Source organism: Bemisia tabaci, chromosome 6 (genome assembly GCF_918797505.1).
Source record: "Bemisia tabaci chromosome 6, PGI_BMITA_v3".
In the NCBI taxonomy this organism is placed as follows: domain Eukaryota; kingdom Metazoa; phylum Arthropoda; class Insecta; order Hemiptera; family Aleyrodidae; genus Bemisia; species Bemisia tabaci.
The window spans coordinates 46826217-46846061 of NC_092798.1; the positions used below are offsets into that span (position 1 = coordinate 46826217).

Below are 19845 nucleotides of genomic sequence, written 5' to 3' on the forward strand. Positions count from 1 at the left end.
GAAAAGTCTTAAAATAATCGTCGTCTTTTTGGCCTAAGTGCGTAATTGCTTACAACTTTTTCTCTCTTCTTTTCCATCTCTTTTTCTTGTTTATCTTCTTCTCCTTCTTCTTCCGCCTTATTGCCGCTCAATTCTAGTGTTGCCCTCGCGTCATCCATATTGACCTTTTCTTCTTCTTCTTACTCGTCTGTATTAAGCACAAGCGAGTTATCACACGAGATGCCGTTGCAATGCAAGCAAACGTTTGAACATTTCAGGCCTGTTTTTCTACAACCGCACGATTTTCTGCAACCCTTAACACAGCCACAGAAAATTGCGTCCAAAACTTGTTTAGGTGCAGGCCCTAAAGTGGTTCGTACAGGAGTAAGCTGCGGATCCAATTTCCACCCCCAATTTAAAGGCGAGAGTGCATTACCGAGCCACGTTTGAATTTGAAGGAATGCTCTAAAACCGTGCAATTTGGCGGCATCTTCTGTCGGCGGTAGAATTTCGAGACTACTTGTTTTAGCCGTGACTGCACCTTTTTTAAACCTGATGAAACGATGTTCGTTCAAACTTTCGATATTTTTATTTGCATGATAAAGTCCGATATATATTAATCGGACGCTGCCTATTAATAATATGATAATAAATATGCAGATATATAATATGCTTGGAATAAGAATGACACAGCCACAACGCGGATCGAGGGTGGAAGTCCGTGCAACTGCTAGAGATCAGTTCTCGAACTAATCGCAAATCGCAAAACATAGGAAGGAGCCCGACGAAATAAATTCGATGGGGGGCAACGAGAGGCGAAAGTGGAATTTTTATGAAACCGAAGCCCCTGAACGAGCTACATATAAGTCCCGATCTAGATAAGAAGGGCTCGTCGTTTGCAGTATAATGTCCTCCACTCTCGGCCATGTATTTCACATTAATCATTTTTCTGTCATTGGCAGCTACGATTCCTCCAAAATGCGACAATGCGAAGACAAAACAAAAACGTGGCTCATCTTGTCACATCGACGTCTTCGCAGGCTTGGACCATGCTTATCGTTCCTGTTAGAGTCCCTTTATACCCAGAGTTAAGACAACTCGATTATCAGCTGACTGGCAGCCGGCCTTGGCTGGCCATGGAGGCCGAAACGAGTGCACCCAAACGAACGATATTGAGGGATCGATCCTGGATGTCTGTCACATAAAAACAACAACATCAACAAATTGATCAATTAAAAAGAAAATGAGATTGGTTTGTGAATAATTTCTTTATCTATTGCCATTTTGGACCGATAGAAATAACAATTTACTCTTGATAAACCACAATTAGGTAATATTTTCATTATTCTTGTTGACATTCGAGGTACCGCCATCTTGGTGCACTCGTTTCGGCCTCCATGAGCGAGAACCAATCAAAATTGGATTTTTTTTTAGGCCACTTTCAGCCCAACCCTGGCCCAACCAAAAGTGAGTTGTCTTAACTCTGGATATAAAGGGACTCTAGTTCCTGTATGTTAAACCGTTGCGCGGCTAAGCGGAGGAAGGGTAATGGGTGACACCCCCCCCCCCCCCCCACAATCACTACTCCTTTCCCTCCGATAATGGCCTTAAAAAGGAGTAAAAGGCTAATACAAACGACCCCCGAGTGAAAAAAGTATGACTTTAGTGTCATTAGAACCCCGGCCGCAAATGTTTAAGTACCTAGTGCTTGATTTGATAGGCCCGGGCGGAAGAGCTTCGATATATCGTATTTCCGTAGATCTACTGTGAGTCTAAAATGATCGATGTTAATCATTTCTGATGTGAAATTCAACGCTCTTTCAGAATCTGCCCTTAACTTTTGCATGAGAGCAGCCGTTTCAAAGAAAAATGGGCATTTTCGGGAAAAAAACTGAAATTTCCGTAAATGCCCGTTTTTTCGGCGGCCATTTTGAGGGGTTCAAAGTCGTTTTACAAAAAATTCATAGGAGTCATTTTTATTGGAAATTTTATGAACTTTTATTCACTAGATAACTCATTTTTCGCTAAAACCAATTCTTTTTGAGATATTTACGAAAAAACCGAGGAAAGGTCGATTTTTTGGCGGTTTTGGGGGGGCGGGGGGTCGAGCGTACAGGGGATTCTTGGGGACTTTTTGCTGGGAGTCCCTGGCACCCCAATGAACAACTTGGGCACATAAAACCTTATATATAAATTTTTTTTTCTAATCGCCGATTTTTGATCTAATATGCCTGGACTTTAGAGTTCAAATTATGGCACACCGTCATCATGCAACCGTGAAATTTTGGATTTGCCGTAAAGACGGTTTTGCGGCCTCTTGACCGGTAGGAATGATTTGTGAAAGCAGTGCTGCCATTTTCCGGAATTGATTCCGAATTTCGGAACTTTTCAAGTAATTAGAATTTTCTTCGGAATCCTTGAAATTTCCGGAAATTGTAGCTATTTTCGAATTTTTTTGAATTTTCTCGGAAATTCAGGGTTTCTTGTCAGTTTTGCCGATTATTTGATCAAAGACAATCTTTCAAACTAAATCCGGGCGTTTTTCGGAAACTCCCCCGGAACTTTTGAAAAAATTGGAATTTTGCTCGGAACTTGAGGGATCAGAATTAATTAAGAAAATCCCGGAATACTTGGTAAAATAAAATGGCAGCACTGTGTGAAAGTCATTTTTGAAATATTTCATTTCCCCCTCTTTTTAAAGAAATGTCCGTAAAAAATACGTTTTATAGAGATATTTAAAACATTTTTGAAGCGTTATTGTCGTATTAAGGTCGATTCTATCTGGAAAAAAACCAACAAAACAAATGATTCCTCTTCACTGTTTTGTTCCAGTTGGACCAATTGTTTAAGACAGGGTCCTAGTGCCGAGAACTCGTCGATAGTGAAACTGCATAAATGCGTATCTCAGTTGCGGTGTTTCAAAATCTCCGCTCCTATTTTATTTTTTAGAAGGAGTCCAAATCAACATCATGGCTTGAACTTTTCACAGAATATTCTTTACATAGAGAAGAAAAATCTCCGAAATTTTTAAGAAATGACGTTTAGTGGTTTTCCATGTAAAGAGTAAAGTATAACAAGAAGTCTGCACACCGCAAATCGATACACGCATTTCTGCAGATTGACCATCGACGTGATCGGATCCTTCCTTCCTATTATCCGCCATGGCTAATGACTCTCAAAGCTCCTTCTATGGGGTTTTACACAAGGGCTTTTTTGTAAATAAACGATTCAATTACTTCAGCATGATGAAGCTAAGCGAAGACAGGGATAATCGGAACACACCTGACGCACCGGGTGCAGGCCGTTTTTCACAGGCAGCACGTGACGCGGAATTGGTTGCGCGAGGTCAACCTTTTTCGGCAGATTCGCGCAACTGCGAGTGGTGGTTTTAAACCTGACTGCATGTAGACATTGATGACTCGAATTTTCCCATCAATATCAACAGAGACGAGTTTAGAGTGGAGCTCTTGCAGCTGCAAGGATGTGATCAAAGTACATTTTCCGCGTGTAAAAATAATTAAAGAATAATGACGACGCTATGCAATAGTGCCGAGCAATAGTGCGATAGTTCGATAAAAGTTGGAATATTTGTATACACTTTTTGAACCTATTTCATATTTAAGATTTTACTGTTTCTTTGCGTTTATGGCATACTGAGTTACTCGTAGAAGTATTTCAAAGTTTCATTTGAAAGTGCCGCATGAAATTTATCATCCCTGACCTAGTCGCGCGGTCGACTTGACACATCGTCGCGCAACGCCTGTGGAAGCGGAGCTTTAACGAGCTCGACCGATCGGAGCTGGGCACGGGACCGCGCTGAAAAGTGAAAATTACACGGAATCCGGGATCCGGGGGTGATATAATTTCAGGACTGCCTCGGCGGCCTCGGAGGAGGTTTCCACGTGGGTGCTCTCCATCTCCATCTCCCGGCCGAGCCGCGCCGCCGCGGAGGAGATGGAAGATACGCCGATCGGCGATCGCCAGATCCTCCGTGCAGATATTGGACGGGGGGCGGGGGGCGGGCGGGGGGCCAAAGATGTTATTACGGAATACTAAACTAACAAGGGGCGGAGAGTGTCTCGGGCTCGCAGCTCTGTTTTATGAACGGGCACTCGAGGGGCAGCTTGTTAGCCGCCTCTCAGCCGATTCCCCCGGGCCCCGGGCCCCGGACCCGGGGAGTTCGGCGACGCCGACCGACGACGCGCACTGTTGCCAGAAATCCTGGAATACTCGCGCTTTTTCCGTATGATCTAGTGTAAATTTAAAAAAATCGAGGAGAAACCTGAGACCTACATGTTGGTGGCCGCGATCGGAGAAAACCTGGGGAAGGAAAGGCCAGGCAGGAAAGGTTTTTCTTGGATCTCGGCCACCAACATGAAGGTCTCGGGTTGTCCTTCGATATTTTTTAGTTTTTAATATACTTTTTGACTGAAAATGACTCAGTTTTGACTCGTAGGGAAAACGGGGAACAAGGCTAAAAATACAACACTAAGAACGCGAGACGTTTTGACTTAAAACAGTCATTTTCTGTCGGAAAATATGTTAAAAATTAAAAAATATCGAAAAAGAACCTGAGATCTACATGTTGGTGGCCGAAATTAAAGAAAAAAACTTTCCTTTCCTAGGTTTTTCTCCAATCACGGCTACCAATATGTAGGTCTCAGGTTTTTCCTTGATATTTTTTTAATTTTTAACATATTTTCCGACTGAAAATGACTCAGTATTGAGCCGAAACTTCTCGCGTTTTTAATGTTGTATATTTAACCGTGTTTCCCGTGTTTCCCGTTTTCACCCCTTGTTTTTTCATGTTACCATTGTCTCGGGTTGCTTCGTCGAAATCTGTATCAAATGCAAAAATCCCACGTTATATTGCACAATCTGGCAATCTTGATGCGACACGATCTGAGCTTCGGTCAGCACGCCTAAGCCGAGCTCCCAAACCCCCGGCTCCTTTTCCAGGGTGGAAATCTATGGACATTGGAACATCAATTGGACTTGATTTTCAGTAGAAAATACAATTCTGGTCCAGTTCAGAAATGACGCATGTACCATTAGTTTCCCCATGTACATGAGTGTTTACACCGACTATCCAGAAATCGCCGTTCCCAATGGTCCGCTAGGAAAGGTCTGCAAGTAGAGGTTTTAGCTTCAAAATCATATCTAGAAAACAGTGCACACAACTTTTCAACGTTTTCAAAGATGACCGCAGGTGCTGCGTTTATTTTTCGAAACTCACGACCGTCACAAATAGCTAAGATTTAAATAGGCGAAACCGTGTGGAAAAAAAAAATTCCGCAAAAATTGGGACCACATACATTTTTAGATCTAAAAATCGTCCAGAATTGAGAGAACACAACTTCCAAGGGAAATGATGAACTTGATTTTTCAACTTTTTTCACCGCCCTAATTGTCATCAATTTTAAATTCTCGCCCAGCTACATTATAACACCCCAATTAATTATTCCTCCTCTTTATTTTCCGGGCGGCAACCTCGCCACCGCATGACTCCACGATGCGGAGTTCTCGGAGGGTGTGCGGACAGAGCTCAACTCTCGATACATAATTGCCTATTTAATAACTTTGCTTAAGCGTCGAGGTGCAACTTGATTTTTCCTCCCCGCTGCTCATCCTGGATCCCTGTTTGAAATATTAATCTGTCGGGATGAATTCCGCGGTCGCGACCTGGCGGCGGAAAATTGGATTTCCTTCTCCGCTCGATTTCCAGAGAAATCTTTGCTCAGCCTCATTCATTGATAGTTTGCAACGAGAGGCAATCTATTCAGTCGGTGAATCTTCGCTGCCTCACATACGAGGTTCGGTTCCGCCGCCGGCACTCGTACCTACAGCACTTTTGAGTCATAAATTACGACCAATTGCAAAAGTAAATCGTTCTCGTAGACTCAGCATGCATGCGTGCCTTCATTCGTGGGAACTTGGGGTTCTTTAGTAAGTTGGCAACATTGTTTATCTATCGTTTAAATGTATTGAAAACAATCGATTCCTAGTGAGGTGAGGCAGCTTAAGCTTGTCTCACTTAATATCGATATTTTTAATGGATTTAAATGGAGGAAAAACCAGGGTTGCCAAATTTCAAAAATCCCCGCTGAGGAGCGTTTTTCCTCCTAGAAAGTATATTAGCACACTGGAAAAAAAGTAGCTTGGATCTAGAGTCCAGATTCTTAGAAACATTGACAAGAAAAAATACTCTTGATTCAATTAGACTTTTCGCTTGAATCAAAAGGAAATCCGCCTAGATAAAGAGAAAAAATCGTATTGAATCAAGAGTATTTTTTCTTGTCGATGTTATTAAGGGTCTGGACTCTAGATCAAAGCGCCTTTTTTTCCAGTGCATGGAAAAAATTTAAGAATTGAAAGGGTTCCAGCACAAGGTTAGGTACGTCAAAAGCCCCTAGTGTTTCTTAGATTATGGCTGCACCGGAATTGTGCGATTTCGACCGCCAGCTGGTGTCTGCTTGGACTTCCGTTTCAAAAAGTCGAGGAGGAAATTAATTAGCGAGCAAATTCAGGCGTAATAGCGGGTAATGGGGGTTAAAGACGTGCATTTAGTACCCCCACGGTTAGCCTTGACCAGTAAGCGTGATATCACGATCTACACACGGTGGGATTGAGATGGGTTTTTGTCTGGAGACATCCGTTTCTACTGACCAGATCCAGGAGGTGGGAGGGAAGGAGCTAATCCAGTGCTGCCATTTTGTTTTACCAACGATTCCGGGATTTCCGGAATTGATTCCGATCCCCCAAGTTTCGAGCAAAATTCCGATTTTTTCGAAAGTTCAGGGGAAAGACGCCCGGATTTAGTTTCAAAGATCGTCAAATTTGATTAAATAATCGGTAAAACTGACGTGAAACCCCGAATTTCCGAGAAAATCCGAAAATAGCTAAAATTTCCGGGAATAAGCTTTTATAACGCTTGATGAAAACTACAAGGTTTCGGACGGTTCGAATTTCCAATCCACAGTTTTTTTGTGTGTGTAGAAATGCGAGCAAGAAATAATTGAACTGGTCCATGGTCCATATTTAGGCGATGACACAATCAGTAAAGTCAATGACATCGACGGAAACAAAAGTTTTGTCCATTGCTTGGACACTTATGAACGATCCCTGACGATGATGATGGCTCGAAGCACTGAATATTCAATAAACTCGATAATCATTTAATGATTGTCAAGTCTGAGTGATCCGTGCTCTGCGGACAGGAATCTATAAATCGATGAGATGGAACCATAAAATATGCGCGTGTATTTCATTAATTGAACGCGGAGTGGACGGAGGGCTCATAGCTGAGTTACTGGACTATTTTCATTTGTGAACGATCGCTTTCAATTATGGCGAAACCTTGAGTTCCTCTTTCGTCGGAGGAATCGTTAATCGCGAACCATAAATACCGGCTCGCTATGCTGCCGCGCTAAGGGAAAACGCCGTTTAGCATTCCAACGTTGCCAAATTCACTCCTAGAAAATATTTATTTTTGAAGAGAGTTATTAATTATTCCCCATGGAATTTTCAGACTTTTCAGATCAAATGACATATTAAATCCTCTGAAAAATGGGAGGAGAAATATTTAAAAATTTTCTTGAAAATTCGTGATTTGTCGTAGGAAATGTGGTAACTCCTGATGGTTCAAACGACGATCTTCTTTAGCATGGCAGTATGCAACCATGTCTGAGGCATCTGGACCGGCGAAACGTTTGCGGCGATGCCAGATTCCTACATTCAGCTTCGACTACACCTAATGGTGAACTATGATGCTTACGAGAACGCTTCCAGTGAGAAAGAACAAGGGTAGGGAAAGTTAAAACCGAGAAAACTAGAATTGAATTTAGAGGACCATCTTCATAGTCTTTTTTCTAGCAGCTCCTCCTATCAGAGAAGCCCCAGGGTCGTTTTCAAAGTCGCTCCTTGGGGTCCCGGGTTCGAATCCCGGAAGTGGCATCAAATTTCACGAAACTGACATTTGGATCTGCAGGAACAGATTCTAACAAGCCCCTAAGCCAGGAACGCAAAAAGGTCGTTCCTTAAACAGCTTCCTTAGGAGGCCTGATCTGGTTTACATTGCAGCCAAGGGAGTTCAATAACTGCACAGCATCATAAAAAGGACGATTTTTGCAAACCACCAGTGAAATTAATTATGCAGTAAAAATTTGGATTCTGGTCTTTGAAAAATATTACAATGATTCACCACTAAAAAAATACCTAAAAAAATGAAATAAATGATTCGATAATGTGGATAAACTTTGAAATAGGTATGGGCTCTCTTTCAAATTTACATAACTCACTATATATTTTCTTTTCTCATTTTTATTTTCCGTAAAGGCAAATCCTAGTAATCTCTTAAAAGGAGCCATCTCCAGGGTTATACCATTCAATTTTACTCAAGGTTCACAAAAATTCCTCTTCCTATTATGCTACATCAAGGATTTTTGACCTCCCTTGATCACAATGCAAGATTCCCCGAGTAATCTTTATAAAAAAAAGAAAAAAAAAAGAATGAATTATTTTAACATTGAGGTGTTTTGCTACACTTTCATTGGAATGTTGATGTTTCAAAGCATACGAGCTACTTTAGTTATCATGTTGAGGACAGTTGCGTTTCTTAAAAGTTGGCAACCTATTTTCCCCCATTTAAATGTATGTAAAACAATCGATTCTTGAGGTGACAGCTTGACTCGCCTGAATTCGATATTTTCAATGTATTCAAATGGAAGGAAAAGCACCGTTGCCAACTTGCAAAATCGCCACTGGTTGAGTGCGACAGCAGTTTCGGAAAAAGTAGGTATCTACTGGCAAGTACTTGCCACATACGACCGTATAAATCTGCGGACGGAGACAACCTAACGATTTTGGCACATGGTAACGTAAAGTAATTTCATGAAAGTAGTCTACCAACTACAGACAAATCATTAAGATCTATATCATCGCATACCATTTTATCGTCCACCTCCAGATATATTTATTCTGCGTGGCGTATGCAGACAGGAATGTAGGCGTCTCGGTTTAGTGTGCGATCAAAATCGGAAAAGGACGAGCAATCTGTTTCAGAACATGTTTAAGGCAAGCAGTTAGGAGTTATTTAAATTACTGGTCATTTGTTTGATGGATGTCCTCGGGGCACTCGTAACGCCACATTCTATGCAGATTCTTCTCCAGAGGCAGCGAGAAGACTGCAAGCTTGCTGGGAATAATTCGGGATGGAAGACTCCGTGCAATGTGTATTTTTCTGTTTCGCTAACTGATTATTCTTCCCGAAATAAACATTGAAAAAAGAAAAAAGTAAATGTCTTGAACTCGATTCCTAATTGGACAACATTTTGCAGCGAAGAAATTCTATTTCTGGCTAAGCTGTAGAATCACCTATCTGCTTTCTGGAAATTAATAGCAGAATTTAACTTCATTTTCAATTTTAAAAACAGTATACCCAGTCTCTGAGTATACCATTTCTGGATCATCCTTAAAATCACGCATGTGAGTAGGGAAACTCATGGTGCATACGTTGTTTCTGAACCGAGCTAGAAACTATTGTTCCTAATTGCAAAATGTAATCAATTTCATATCTGTAAAACTGGCAAAAAATTGCACGAGGATAACACTAGTATATCTATGATCGGAAATTGGCAATACAGGATTGCGTCCATCGAAATGCATGTAAAACAATCGATAATTATCAGGACAGGGTGCTTCACTTGAAATCGATCTCAGCAGAAACAGGAGTGCGCAGATACTTTATACCCATGAAAACTTTCCATACAAAAAAACTAAGTTCAACACCAGATCCCTCCCCAACTGGAGGACTTGAGTTTATGCCTGACCTGGCCTAACCTTCCGGCCTGGCTTAGGATACTATCACTTTTCAATTCCAATGAAAATATCCCAGAGCTGACTTAAATTGAGCTATTGCTCCTCCACCGGTCCTGATCTTTTTTTTATGTCATCTACGTACAAAGTGGAATCTTCACATTGTGAATGGTATCACACACAAGTGATGCGCTCTGAAAAACTTCTCGGAATGAGTAAGTTTCCAAGAAGAATTCCGTATTTCAACTCATAAAAGGGGGATTACCATCAATGATTGATTGTTGGGTGGGTGCTCAAATAGTCTCAATTGCAGTAAGATGACATTAAAACAGCTACATGCGTAAGTGGAGGTATAAATCCGCATTCGCGGATCCAGCAAATTGTCAACACCGGATTTCCTCCATTTAAACCTATGGGAATGTATCGATTTTTAGAGGGGCCAGGTGCTCCGACGATAAAATCGATTATTTAGCATAGGTTTAAATGGAGAAAATTCGGTGGTGCCGAAATGCTGGATCCGCCTCTGTAAATCCGGAAAAGCACGGATGACGAAAGCGAAGCGAAAAAAGGAAAGAGAGAACAATGCAACTGCCTGATCGAAAATAATTGTATAGTTCCACGTAGGACTCAACAACAGACTACTAATCTGTCATACCACAAAAAAACGCCTATGAACAATCGAATGTCGCTAAATTTCCTCGAATGAAAGAATTACTTTTGAAGAAATTTATTTTTACCTCTTATTGAACTTTTCAGATATTTTAATGCGAGCAAACATTTCTAAAAAAAAGTAGGGGGAAGGGGGGATATTTAAAAATGCATCAATAATTTCATATTTTATCAAAAGAAATTTGGCAACGCCTGCGGGTACATACGGCGTTTTTTCTTTAGCATGGCAGAATAGATTAGTCTTCAGGAAAACAAGTGAAAACGGGAAAAGGAGAAAAATCGAAGACGACAACACTGGGAAGAAGCATAGACCCGACTCCCCGGCCGCAAATGCTCCGAGCTGTGCGCGCCAAGTTCAAGTGCACACAGCGCACACTCTCGCAGTAATGACTTGTTTTGTTTTTATTACCGGCAATAGTATAATTACTCTCTGTCCCAAGTTATGGGCACCATTAAAACGGTCTGCAAGACTATGAACCAAATAAATTCATTTGTATTTCTGCAAATATAAATCCGCCGTTTCCAACCACTGCAGTCCTACACTGCCGCGCTAACGAAGAACGCCGAATGAGCCCTCAGACGCTGCCAAGTTTCCCTCGATATATTCCGAATTTACTGGGCAAATTTCAGATGTTATTTTCCCAGATTTTCAGACGATTTTGTGCGCAATTTAATCTAAAACATCTGAAAATTTCGAGGGAAAATATGCGTGGATGTCGTCAAAAATACATGTTTCATGGAGGGAAATTTGGCAACACTCGAATGTTCATACAGCGTTCTTCCTTAGCGCGGCAGTACATTTCGTCGCTATTCTGACGTAAGGACGTATTTAGATTTCCGCATGAGCCCCAGAAAGCATGGATTTAAATGTGAAGCAGGGCTCACGTAGTAATTGAGATATGCCTTTACGTTAGATGAGCGGCGATTTGCTGTCTCCGAGGATTCTGCGCAGAGAGCATCGACGATGGCGTTTTAATCTTCCCAGACAAATTATTAGAAGGAAAGTAAATGAGGCAACCATCTCATTACCATCAGTTACATGAAAAAAATTGCCAGAGGATGTATTTGTCAGAGACAAATTTTCGAATCAGGCGTTTTATCAATTGGAACGACGGATAGTCAAATTCTCGTAGTTTACGAAGTTGCGTTTGTTTTCAACGAAGAGCTCTTGAGTTTTCAATGTTTTTGTCGCGGACAAATTGTAGAATCAGGCACGTTGTCAAATGCCTAGGCAATATTACCCACAAAGCGAGTTGTTCAATTGGAAGATCGTCTAACCTAAAGTTAAAAACACCCATCTGCTGCTATTTAGGCCCAACTACTTTGGAGACTTAGACGCAAGGAAGAAAGTAGAGAATACTAATAACTTATTGCCATTGACGCGGCGTCAATGATTCGATTGATCCACCATTTAAACCTATGGTAAAGGATCGATTATCGGTATTTTCGCAACGAACGCTTTGAAAATCGATTTTTTTACCATATTTATAGATGGGGAAATATGTACAGGTAGCCGATGATCAATGCCTCGCGCCACAGCTTATTGAGTGTGATTTCGCTTTAAATTTGCCCTGCAGAGGCGAATCCAGCAAATTAGCAACATCAGATTCCCTCCATTTAAACCCATGCTCAATAATCGATTCTTGTCCAGAGCACCTGGCCCTTTCAAGTATTGATACATTTCTATAGGTTTAAATAGAACAATGTTGCCAATTTGCTGGATCCGCCAAGTCCCTGCTGTGTAATTAAAGCTTAATATTCAAACATTATTATTAAGTTTTGAACAGAAATCCAAGCACCACTGAAACATGAAATTTTGTGTGTATATTCTGCATTTCTGCAGAGTTTAGGGTATATTCACGAAATGTTTAAAAGCGTCCGGTAGCTTAGTTCTCTGTTAATGAAATTAAAAACACGCATTTGAGAAAATGAGGCAACGTAAAATGCAGTTAGGTCGATTTCAGTTAAGAATCCGTCCAAATCAGATGTACACCTCACGTAAATACCGCACAGCAACGGTCGCAAATACAACGAACTGGGTGAAGTCGAAGAAATAAAATGGCATAGAGAGATTCCAGCTAATGTAAATGAACTGAGCCCGGGCTGAGACATGGAAGGTATCCTCAACTCGGCGAGAACCACTTAACTCCAGTCCGTGATGATTTTTACAGGTTGGCTACACTCGGCTCCGCCCATTTCAACGCCGGCAAAATAATCGATATCGATCGAAACAAGCCACCTCGCTCGGAATCGATCATTTGCACGGATTTAAATAGGCGGGAAACAATGTTGCGACTCGCTGCGCTGATGGAGATCTGCGTTTTTTGCTACGATCGGGAGCTAAATTGATTTCCGATGTCCGCGAATTAATAATGCGTATCGCATTCGCGGGACTGCGATCAGATCCGCCGGCCGAGGAAAATCGCCGTATGAACATCCGAACGTTGCCAAATTTCCACCAATAAAGTATTAATTTGAAAACGGAAGTTACGTATATTTCCCTTGACATTTTCAGGTACTCCAGTTTATACCGGGGAAAGAATACTCTAAAAAATTTAAGGAAAAATACTCACTAATTTACCGGAAAATCCTTGTTTTATCGAAGGGAATTTGGCAACTCTGGAAGGCTGTTACGGCGGTTCTCCTTAGCATGCGGAGATACGGAGAAGTCGGGGTGTTGACCATGTTGAGTGTTGAGCGTTGGGTGTTGAGGTGTCGTGTGACGGAGCCGAGGACGAAATGAATTAAGAGATGCCGTGATCTGTTATTGGCTGCTTCGGAACATCAATATAGTTGTCCATTTTCCACTTTTCAACCCCCCTGCCCCCCTCGTCTCCCTTTCGCGGCACATTAATAAACCCGCCGCCGGCTCGTAATTCTCGATGATGACACTCGCCTTTGACGGCTCAACACTTGTCATAGGAGATCTAAGTTCCTGAATCGCCTTTCTGATGACGAAAGAACGTAAGTCATATACGTATGAGCCCTGAGTAACCTGGATCTACGAGGATGTTAACGGGTAGTTGGATACGCCTCTCATGAGCTGGACTTCATTTTGCAATTAAGAGGTACAATCTCAAGCTCATTCGTAAATGCACGCATGTGCGTGGAAATTAATGGTTCTTACGTTGTTTGAGCTAGAAACTGTGGTTCCTAATTGCAAATTCTGGTCCGGCTAAGTGACGAGCTTCAGTTCGGACTGCCTCAGGTTTGATTGCACAGTTCAGTTTTTAGTTTGCAGACTACGAAGCAAACTATGACGGGAACTTTGCAACGTCGCGAACTAGAAAACGCTTTTTACTTTCTCGCTCCCATAGGGTAGAGAGGAAGTATTGTCATCCTCCAAAAAAAAAAAAAAAAAAAAGTTGAAATTTCATCATTTCTAGACGTTTTAAGGTCCCAGGAGTAAAAATAACCATACTTGAAAAAATGTGTGTCCGTCCGTGTGGCGTCCCCCAAATCTGTCTACAGCGATATCTCAGAATCTATCTGTTCGATTTCATTCAAAATTGGCACAGGACACCATATCTATGGTCTCCTTATGCACGTTCAACGATTTTGAGGTACGCTAAAATTTGGGGGGGCTACGCTCAATTGTCCATTTTTAGCAAAATCACACGGAAAGCTCATTTTGAAAGACTGTAAATTTTGAAAAATGTCTTTAATTCTTTAACAATGGGCATCAAGCACATCACCTGGGTCATTAATTTAAGTTCCAAAAAGATCTTTGGACTAAACTCAAAATTCAAGAGATACGAGGCCCAAAAGTAGGGCACTTTGCTCCGCGAAACAGCTCATTTTCAAGGACTGTAAATTTGAAAAAAAATAAAATAAAATGCCTTCAATTCTTCGAAAGTTGGCATCAGAGCACCACCTGGTTCATTAATTTAAGTTCCTACGAGGTCTTTGGACTAAACTAAAAATTGAAGGGTTACGCGTCATATAGCGAGGAGAGCACTTCGGTCACACGGAGAGCTCATGGACTGTAGATTTTGAAAAAATGCCTTTAATTCTTTGAAAGTTGGCTCAAAAGCACCATCTGAGTCATTAATTTAAGTTCCTAAAGGATTCATGGACTAATCTCATAATTGCAGAGGGGCCGATAGGAAACGCTCAATTCTCTGATAAATGAGTCGGAGCGCTTCTAGATAATAGCAGCAAACGCTTTGAGTCAGGTGAAACCTAGGAATTCAAATGCATTATATAATGCATCATATACTATTTCCAAAATTACTCCGTAGGTAATCACAAAGCAAAATTAGACAACTAATTAGATACATACTCACATTACAAAGGTACTATGAATCATCAAGCTAACGCCAAGAACTGACACTTAGATCTTTATTAAAAACTAATATGTTTGTTGTTAATGAATTTAGAATCCCGGCAGATTCCATCTTTTGCGGTTCCTTTTTACGAGGTACTAAGCACAAATATAATGTAATAATTCGGCACAAATATGACTGATTTAATGCTTGTTAATGAAGGAGGTTATAATTGTTATAACGTGACGTTTGTTGACTTGTCTCTCGTTGACGTTTGTCGATGGCGCTCTCTATTGTTTTCGCTTTGAGTTACGGGGATACGCGGTAAGGAGATGGCGCTCCTGGCGGGCGTGTCGTGAACCTTCCAGCAGGTAGATTCGCCCGCCAAATTTAAAATTTGGGAGATGCTAAGCGAAAACCGTTTAGTTTTAAGACTATTTGAACATCGAATATTCATTCTACCCATTCAAGTAGATATTTGATGGCTTTTGACCGTGCTTAAGGAGAGATTATAATATAAAATCGTATCTGAAGTATGATGTCAATGAATCTAATGGATCCTAATGAATCGTAGAAAAGCTAAGATTTTTACGGATCGCCATCTTTGACAGGAGACTTAGTTAATCAATTACATATTTAATTGAAGATGCCTCATAAAATCAACAAGTCGAGTCCGAATATATGAATTCACCACATATCGCGAAGACATTTACAATGAAGTTCAATGGTTTGAATAAAAATTTCATAACTATTATCCTGTGATCAAAATTCCAATCAAACTTTATGATTTTGTAAAATTGGCAGTATTTTTCTAAATATTCCAGTAAAAGTGTCTATGCCGGCGCGAAGCGCCGGCTCGAGCGAGAAAGTCCCGTGCGGTCCCCGCACCAATCCGCTAAGCGGATGGGGGGGCGAAGCCCCCCAAATGCCGGCGCGTAGCGCCGGTACGCGGCGCGAAGCGCCGCGCATAAATTGGCCGGAGGCCAATTTTTTTACTATAGACACCGATATTTGGATAACATTTTGGAATAAGAAACGACTTTTTTTTGGCTCAATTTAGGAACAAAATTTGTACCATTAGTTTTCCTACGTAAATAGGTGATTCTAAAGTAGTTTAGTAGTAAAACTTAATTGGTACCGTTATCAGTTATCAAATCGCTGCGAAATTAAGAGCGGAAATCAAAGAGAATTTCTCGTCGAAAATTTCGAAGCGAAGGCAAGTTAGTTCCTCTTCGATAACAAACAACATGAAAATGTTTTGCAACTCCCGATCGAGTTTAAGAGTTTTTGGAGATATTTAAATTAAAAGGGAATATCTCCATTTGCGGCCCGGGCCCTATCACGCATGGATTCTTATGGGTCTCGGGGCTTATATCACACAAAAGATAGGTCCCTTTGATTTTAATATGTCCAATTGGATGTATTTATGCGGTTAGGAACTATTCATAAAGTTTGCGTGCAACATAGTTCCTTTCGGCATAAATATATCATTTTGAGATTCCACTCTTCAGTTTTCTGAGTATATGTTTGGATCTTCTTGATAAGTCTGCCTTCAAGAGAGAAATGGCGGTGCGTTGCCAATTTTTCGCTTTATTCCAAGTAGCATTGCGCTGAATCACATCCTTGACCGTCAAAAATTCTCTCCTGATTTGGTAGGGATCGTGTTCTCAACTCGGTTTCACAGAAGAAGAGAGGACTCATTGTTTGAAAGGATGGAGAGTGAAGAGTACAATTGAAAAGCAAGGAAGATAAAATAAGGATCGAATAATGTAATCAGACGCCGGAATCAAAATGCCTTGTCCCGTGATTAATTATGCAGGGGAGTGTATGGAGTGACAACACAACACGATTGCCGTTTTAAATACCAGACTGGAGCGGTGCTCTCTCTTTATACCCTTCTTTCTCCCGACTTCGCTCCTGATTGCGAGCGACTGTTTCTGCCAATTTTTTGCACGCTCAATCCTGGTCAGGACAATACATTCCTTTTTCAAGGGTTTCATCAAAACATGTTTCTCCTTGTTTTGTTGCGTTACAGAGAACAACGAACGTAAGAAAATTTTAGTGACATGTTTTGTTTCATATGTAAACAAGGAAAATTCTTCAGTTCTATCAGCTATCCACAATTCAACATTATCGCTAATTTGCCGATAGAAATCTTCTCCGAAGTTTTCATACATGTAAACTTGTTCTGCCACATGCTACATACAGTAAAAATTGCATCTTATATGCCAAGTCTATTTGCAGAAGAGTTGTATCCTTCTGCCCGACTTAGTCTTTTATGTGCATTGATAGTGCCATTCCTCTAACGGAGTGCAGTGGGCCGATTATTGAACTAGATAGACAAAGCGAAAGACAGAGAAGACAAATGGAAAATGCATGGAGCGATGCCATCGGTGAAAGCGGACGGTTTTAATGGAAAAAGGAAGTTAACTTATGGTCTAAACAAGAGCAACTCGCGAGGGATCTCATAGTTTGTCAAGAATTTATCCTCATATTCCATAAAAACCACCCGTTTCAACCGATAGGAGCGCTCCATTTTCCCGTTATTTCCATCGTCCATGAATTCGTCATTTCTCGAGCGGAAGAACGTAACTTAAATCTAAGGTTGCGAAATTGAACAATCAAACAATCCAATTTTTTCCATGAGTATACTTATGCAAATTGCATCTAAAATTTTTGTGATTTTTTAATGAGATCGAAAAATAAATCAAATTTCCAATTAAAAATGCCCAAGATTCTCCAAATATATAATGCGATTTTCGAATGGAAATTTGGCAACATTGAAATGTAGTTACGTTCTTTCGTGGGGGAACGACGAATTTTAAAAATCAGCCCGGCGCACAGGGGATCTAGGCAATAGGAGAGGTCGGACTAAATTTGGATAATTAAAACGCTCATAACTGCGTTTATACAGAATTTTAAGGTCTTAAAAGTGGTTCCATTGGTTTTCTCGTGAAATTTTCCTTCAGAACCAAAATTGAAATTTGAAATGTGACGAATGAAACATCAAAATTTGCAGTTTTAGTTGAAAATGTCATCTCCGACCTCTCTGATTGACTCGATCTACTGTGCGGCGTCTGAATTCGCTCTCCGATTTAAATGCGCTCAGTACATGTGAAAAAATGGCCTTTTTGCGCTCGGATCGAACGCAATTCGAAAAGCAACAGAACGTATTAAACTCACCAGACTAGCGAAGCCGTCCCGAAGAAATAGAGGAAGAAGAAAACGAGGGCGCAAGCAGCTTTTCCGGACCCGTACTGGGCCAACAAAAGTTTCTCCGGGTCGACCGGCTCCAGATGACACGCGACCCGCGTGTGGCCCAGGATGGCCGTCAGCCCCCACCCGACACTCACCAAGTTATAGCACAACACCAAACACACCTGCGGGTGGTGGAAGTAGTAGGACCTCGCCCGCTCATCCCTCGCCTCCACCAGGAACGTCAACAACGCCACGAGCGACGCGAAGAAACACAACCCGGCCCAGATCGAGAACCACACCCCGGCCAGCGTCTTGTCCGTCCGCGTGAACAGCACATCCGCATCGCAGAGCGGAGCGCAGCGCCCGGTCCCGTTGAGGAAGACGTAGGAGTTGGCCCGCGCGTACTTGGAGCACGGCGTCAGCCGTGGTCCATCGTCCTGCAGCGGGATCCTGGGGATGGTCGGCAAGAGAGGGATGGCCGGCGCCAGGCCGGCAGTCGCCTCCCCAGGGCCCTCCATACACATGTGCTCGTGGTTGTTCTGCTCCGGGAACTTGGCGCACTTGAGGGCCGCCGGCCACGGGAACCCGAACCCTTGCAGAACCGGGAAACACCGACTCCGAACAGACTCGCACAGGCTGCGACAGGGCCCGATGGGGGTGGAGACTTTCTCCGTGCACATGGGGACGTAGACGGAGCACAGGAAGAAGTGGAGCTGGGCCGAGCAGCCGTACTGGATGAGGGGCTTGAAGGTCTCCAGGGTGAATTGCGCGTCGCCTTGGAGCTCGTGCCCGACGAGGTTCGGCATGGCGGTGACATTGTAGCCGAGACCCTTGCACAGGTCCACGCGGATGGGCTCGCAGTTGCGGCCGAGCCGCGTCGAGGGCTCAGCGAAGGACGAAGAAGGAGCTCGCGGAGAAGACACTCGCGAAAAAGACACGCGCCACGAGCGACATAGCGCCACCACATCTCTTCGGTCCGCCGCTCCAGAACGCACTGGCCCCGGCGGCCGGGGCTGGGGCCGGAGACCGGGGCAGTCTGCGAAGTGTGCGCCCCCTCCCCCGCGGAGACGGGGTGGCGAGGGGGACCCGGCCAGGTATGCAGATTACAGCTGAGCCGGGGCCCAGGTATTCCGCCGCGGTTATCGGCGCTCCGCGTTGTTTTATTCCGGCCGATAAAAAAAATGCAATCAATTAACCGATAAGAGCCGCCGGAATAATGATCTGATAAACCGATAAATTAAAGGCGGAGGGGACGCATGAATATTTTCAGGCCTCGTTTCGTCCGGGACACGTTTCGGCGCTCTTTCCTTATTTATACCGCGGTGCCTCGCATCCTTCGGACCTTTTTCACCCCCGCGAGCCGCCCCGCGCGTCGCGCGGGAGGGGAGGGGGGGGGGCTGCGATTCTCCGCGTGCCTTTCCGTGGCCACAATGACATTTTTTTAACGGGCTGCGCTGGATTCGACGGATCCGCATATTTCAGTTTCGCGTTTTGACGCCGCGGATGGCTCTCTATCGAGATTATACAGTGCCACGCTCCCGTGCTAAGGAAGAACGCCGTATGAGCCTTCAGGCGTTGTCAAATTTCCTTCTACAAATCACTAATTTACAGGCAAATTTGTGAACATTTTCCCTCTAATTTCTCAAGTAATTTTGTCTGTACTTTGATCTAAAGCGTCTGAAAATGTCAAGGCAAAATCTTCATAAATTTCCTCAGAAATAAACATTATATCGGAGGAAATTTGGCAACTCTCGAATGTTCATATGACGTTCTTCCTCAGTACGGCAACATGGGCGTCAATGCAGCGAGGGGTGGAGGTGGGCGAAAATTGTGGGGAAGTGGGCTGGAGGACATCGTATGTTTTTAACGTGACTGTCCGTTCAAATGCGCTAAACGTTTTTAAGCGCAAAACTTTTTTTAA

General features: G+C 42.6%; 1 protein-coding gene across 1 annotated transcript in view; it reads right to left on the reverse strand.

The window, feature by feature from the left end:
* LOC109030198 (frizzled-4) overlaps positions 1-19027 on the reverse strand; it is a gene marked incomplete at its 5' end in the record, with an annotated part of 47596 nt that extends 28569 nt beyond the window's left edge. Inside the window, one exon of the mRNA XM_019041035.2 lies at positions 17910-19027. Coding sequence (XP_018896580.2) covers positions 17910-19027 — 1118 coding nt within the window. The remainder of the gene's footprint in view (positions 1-17909) is intronic.
* Positions 19028-19845: the final 818 nt, after the last annotated feature.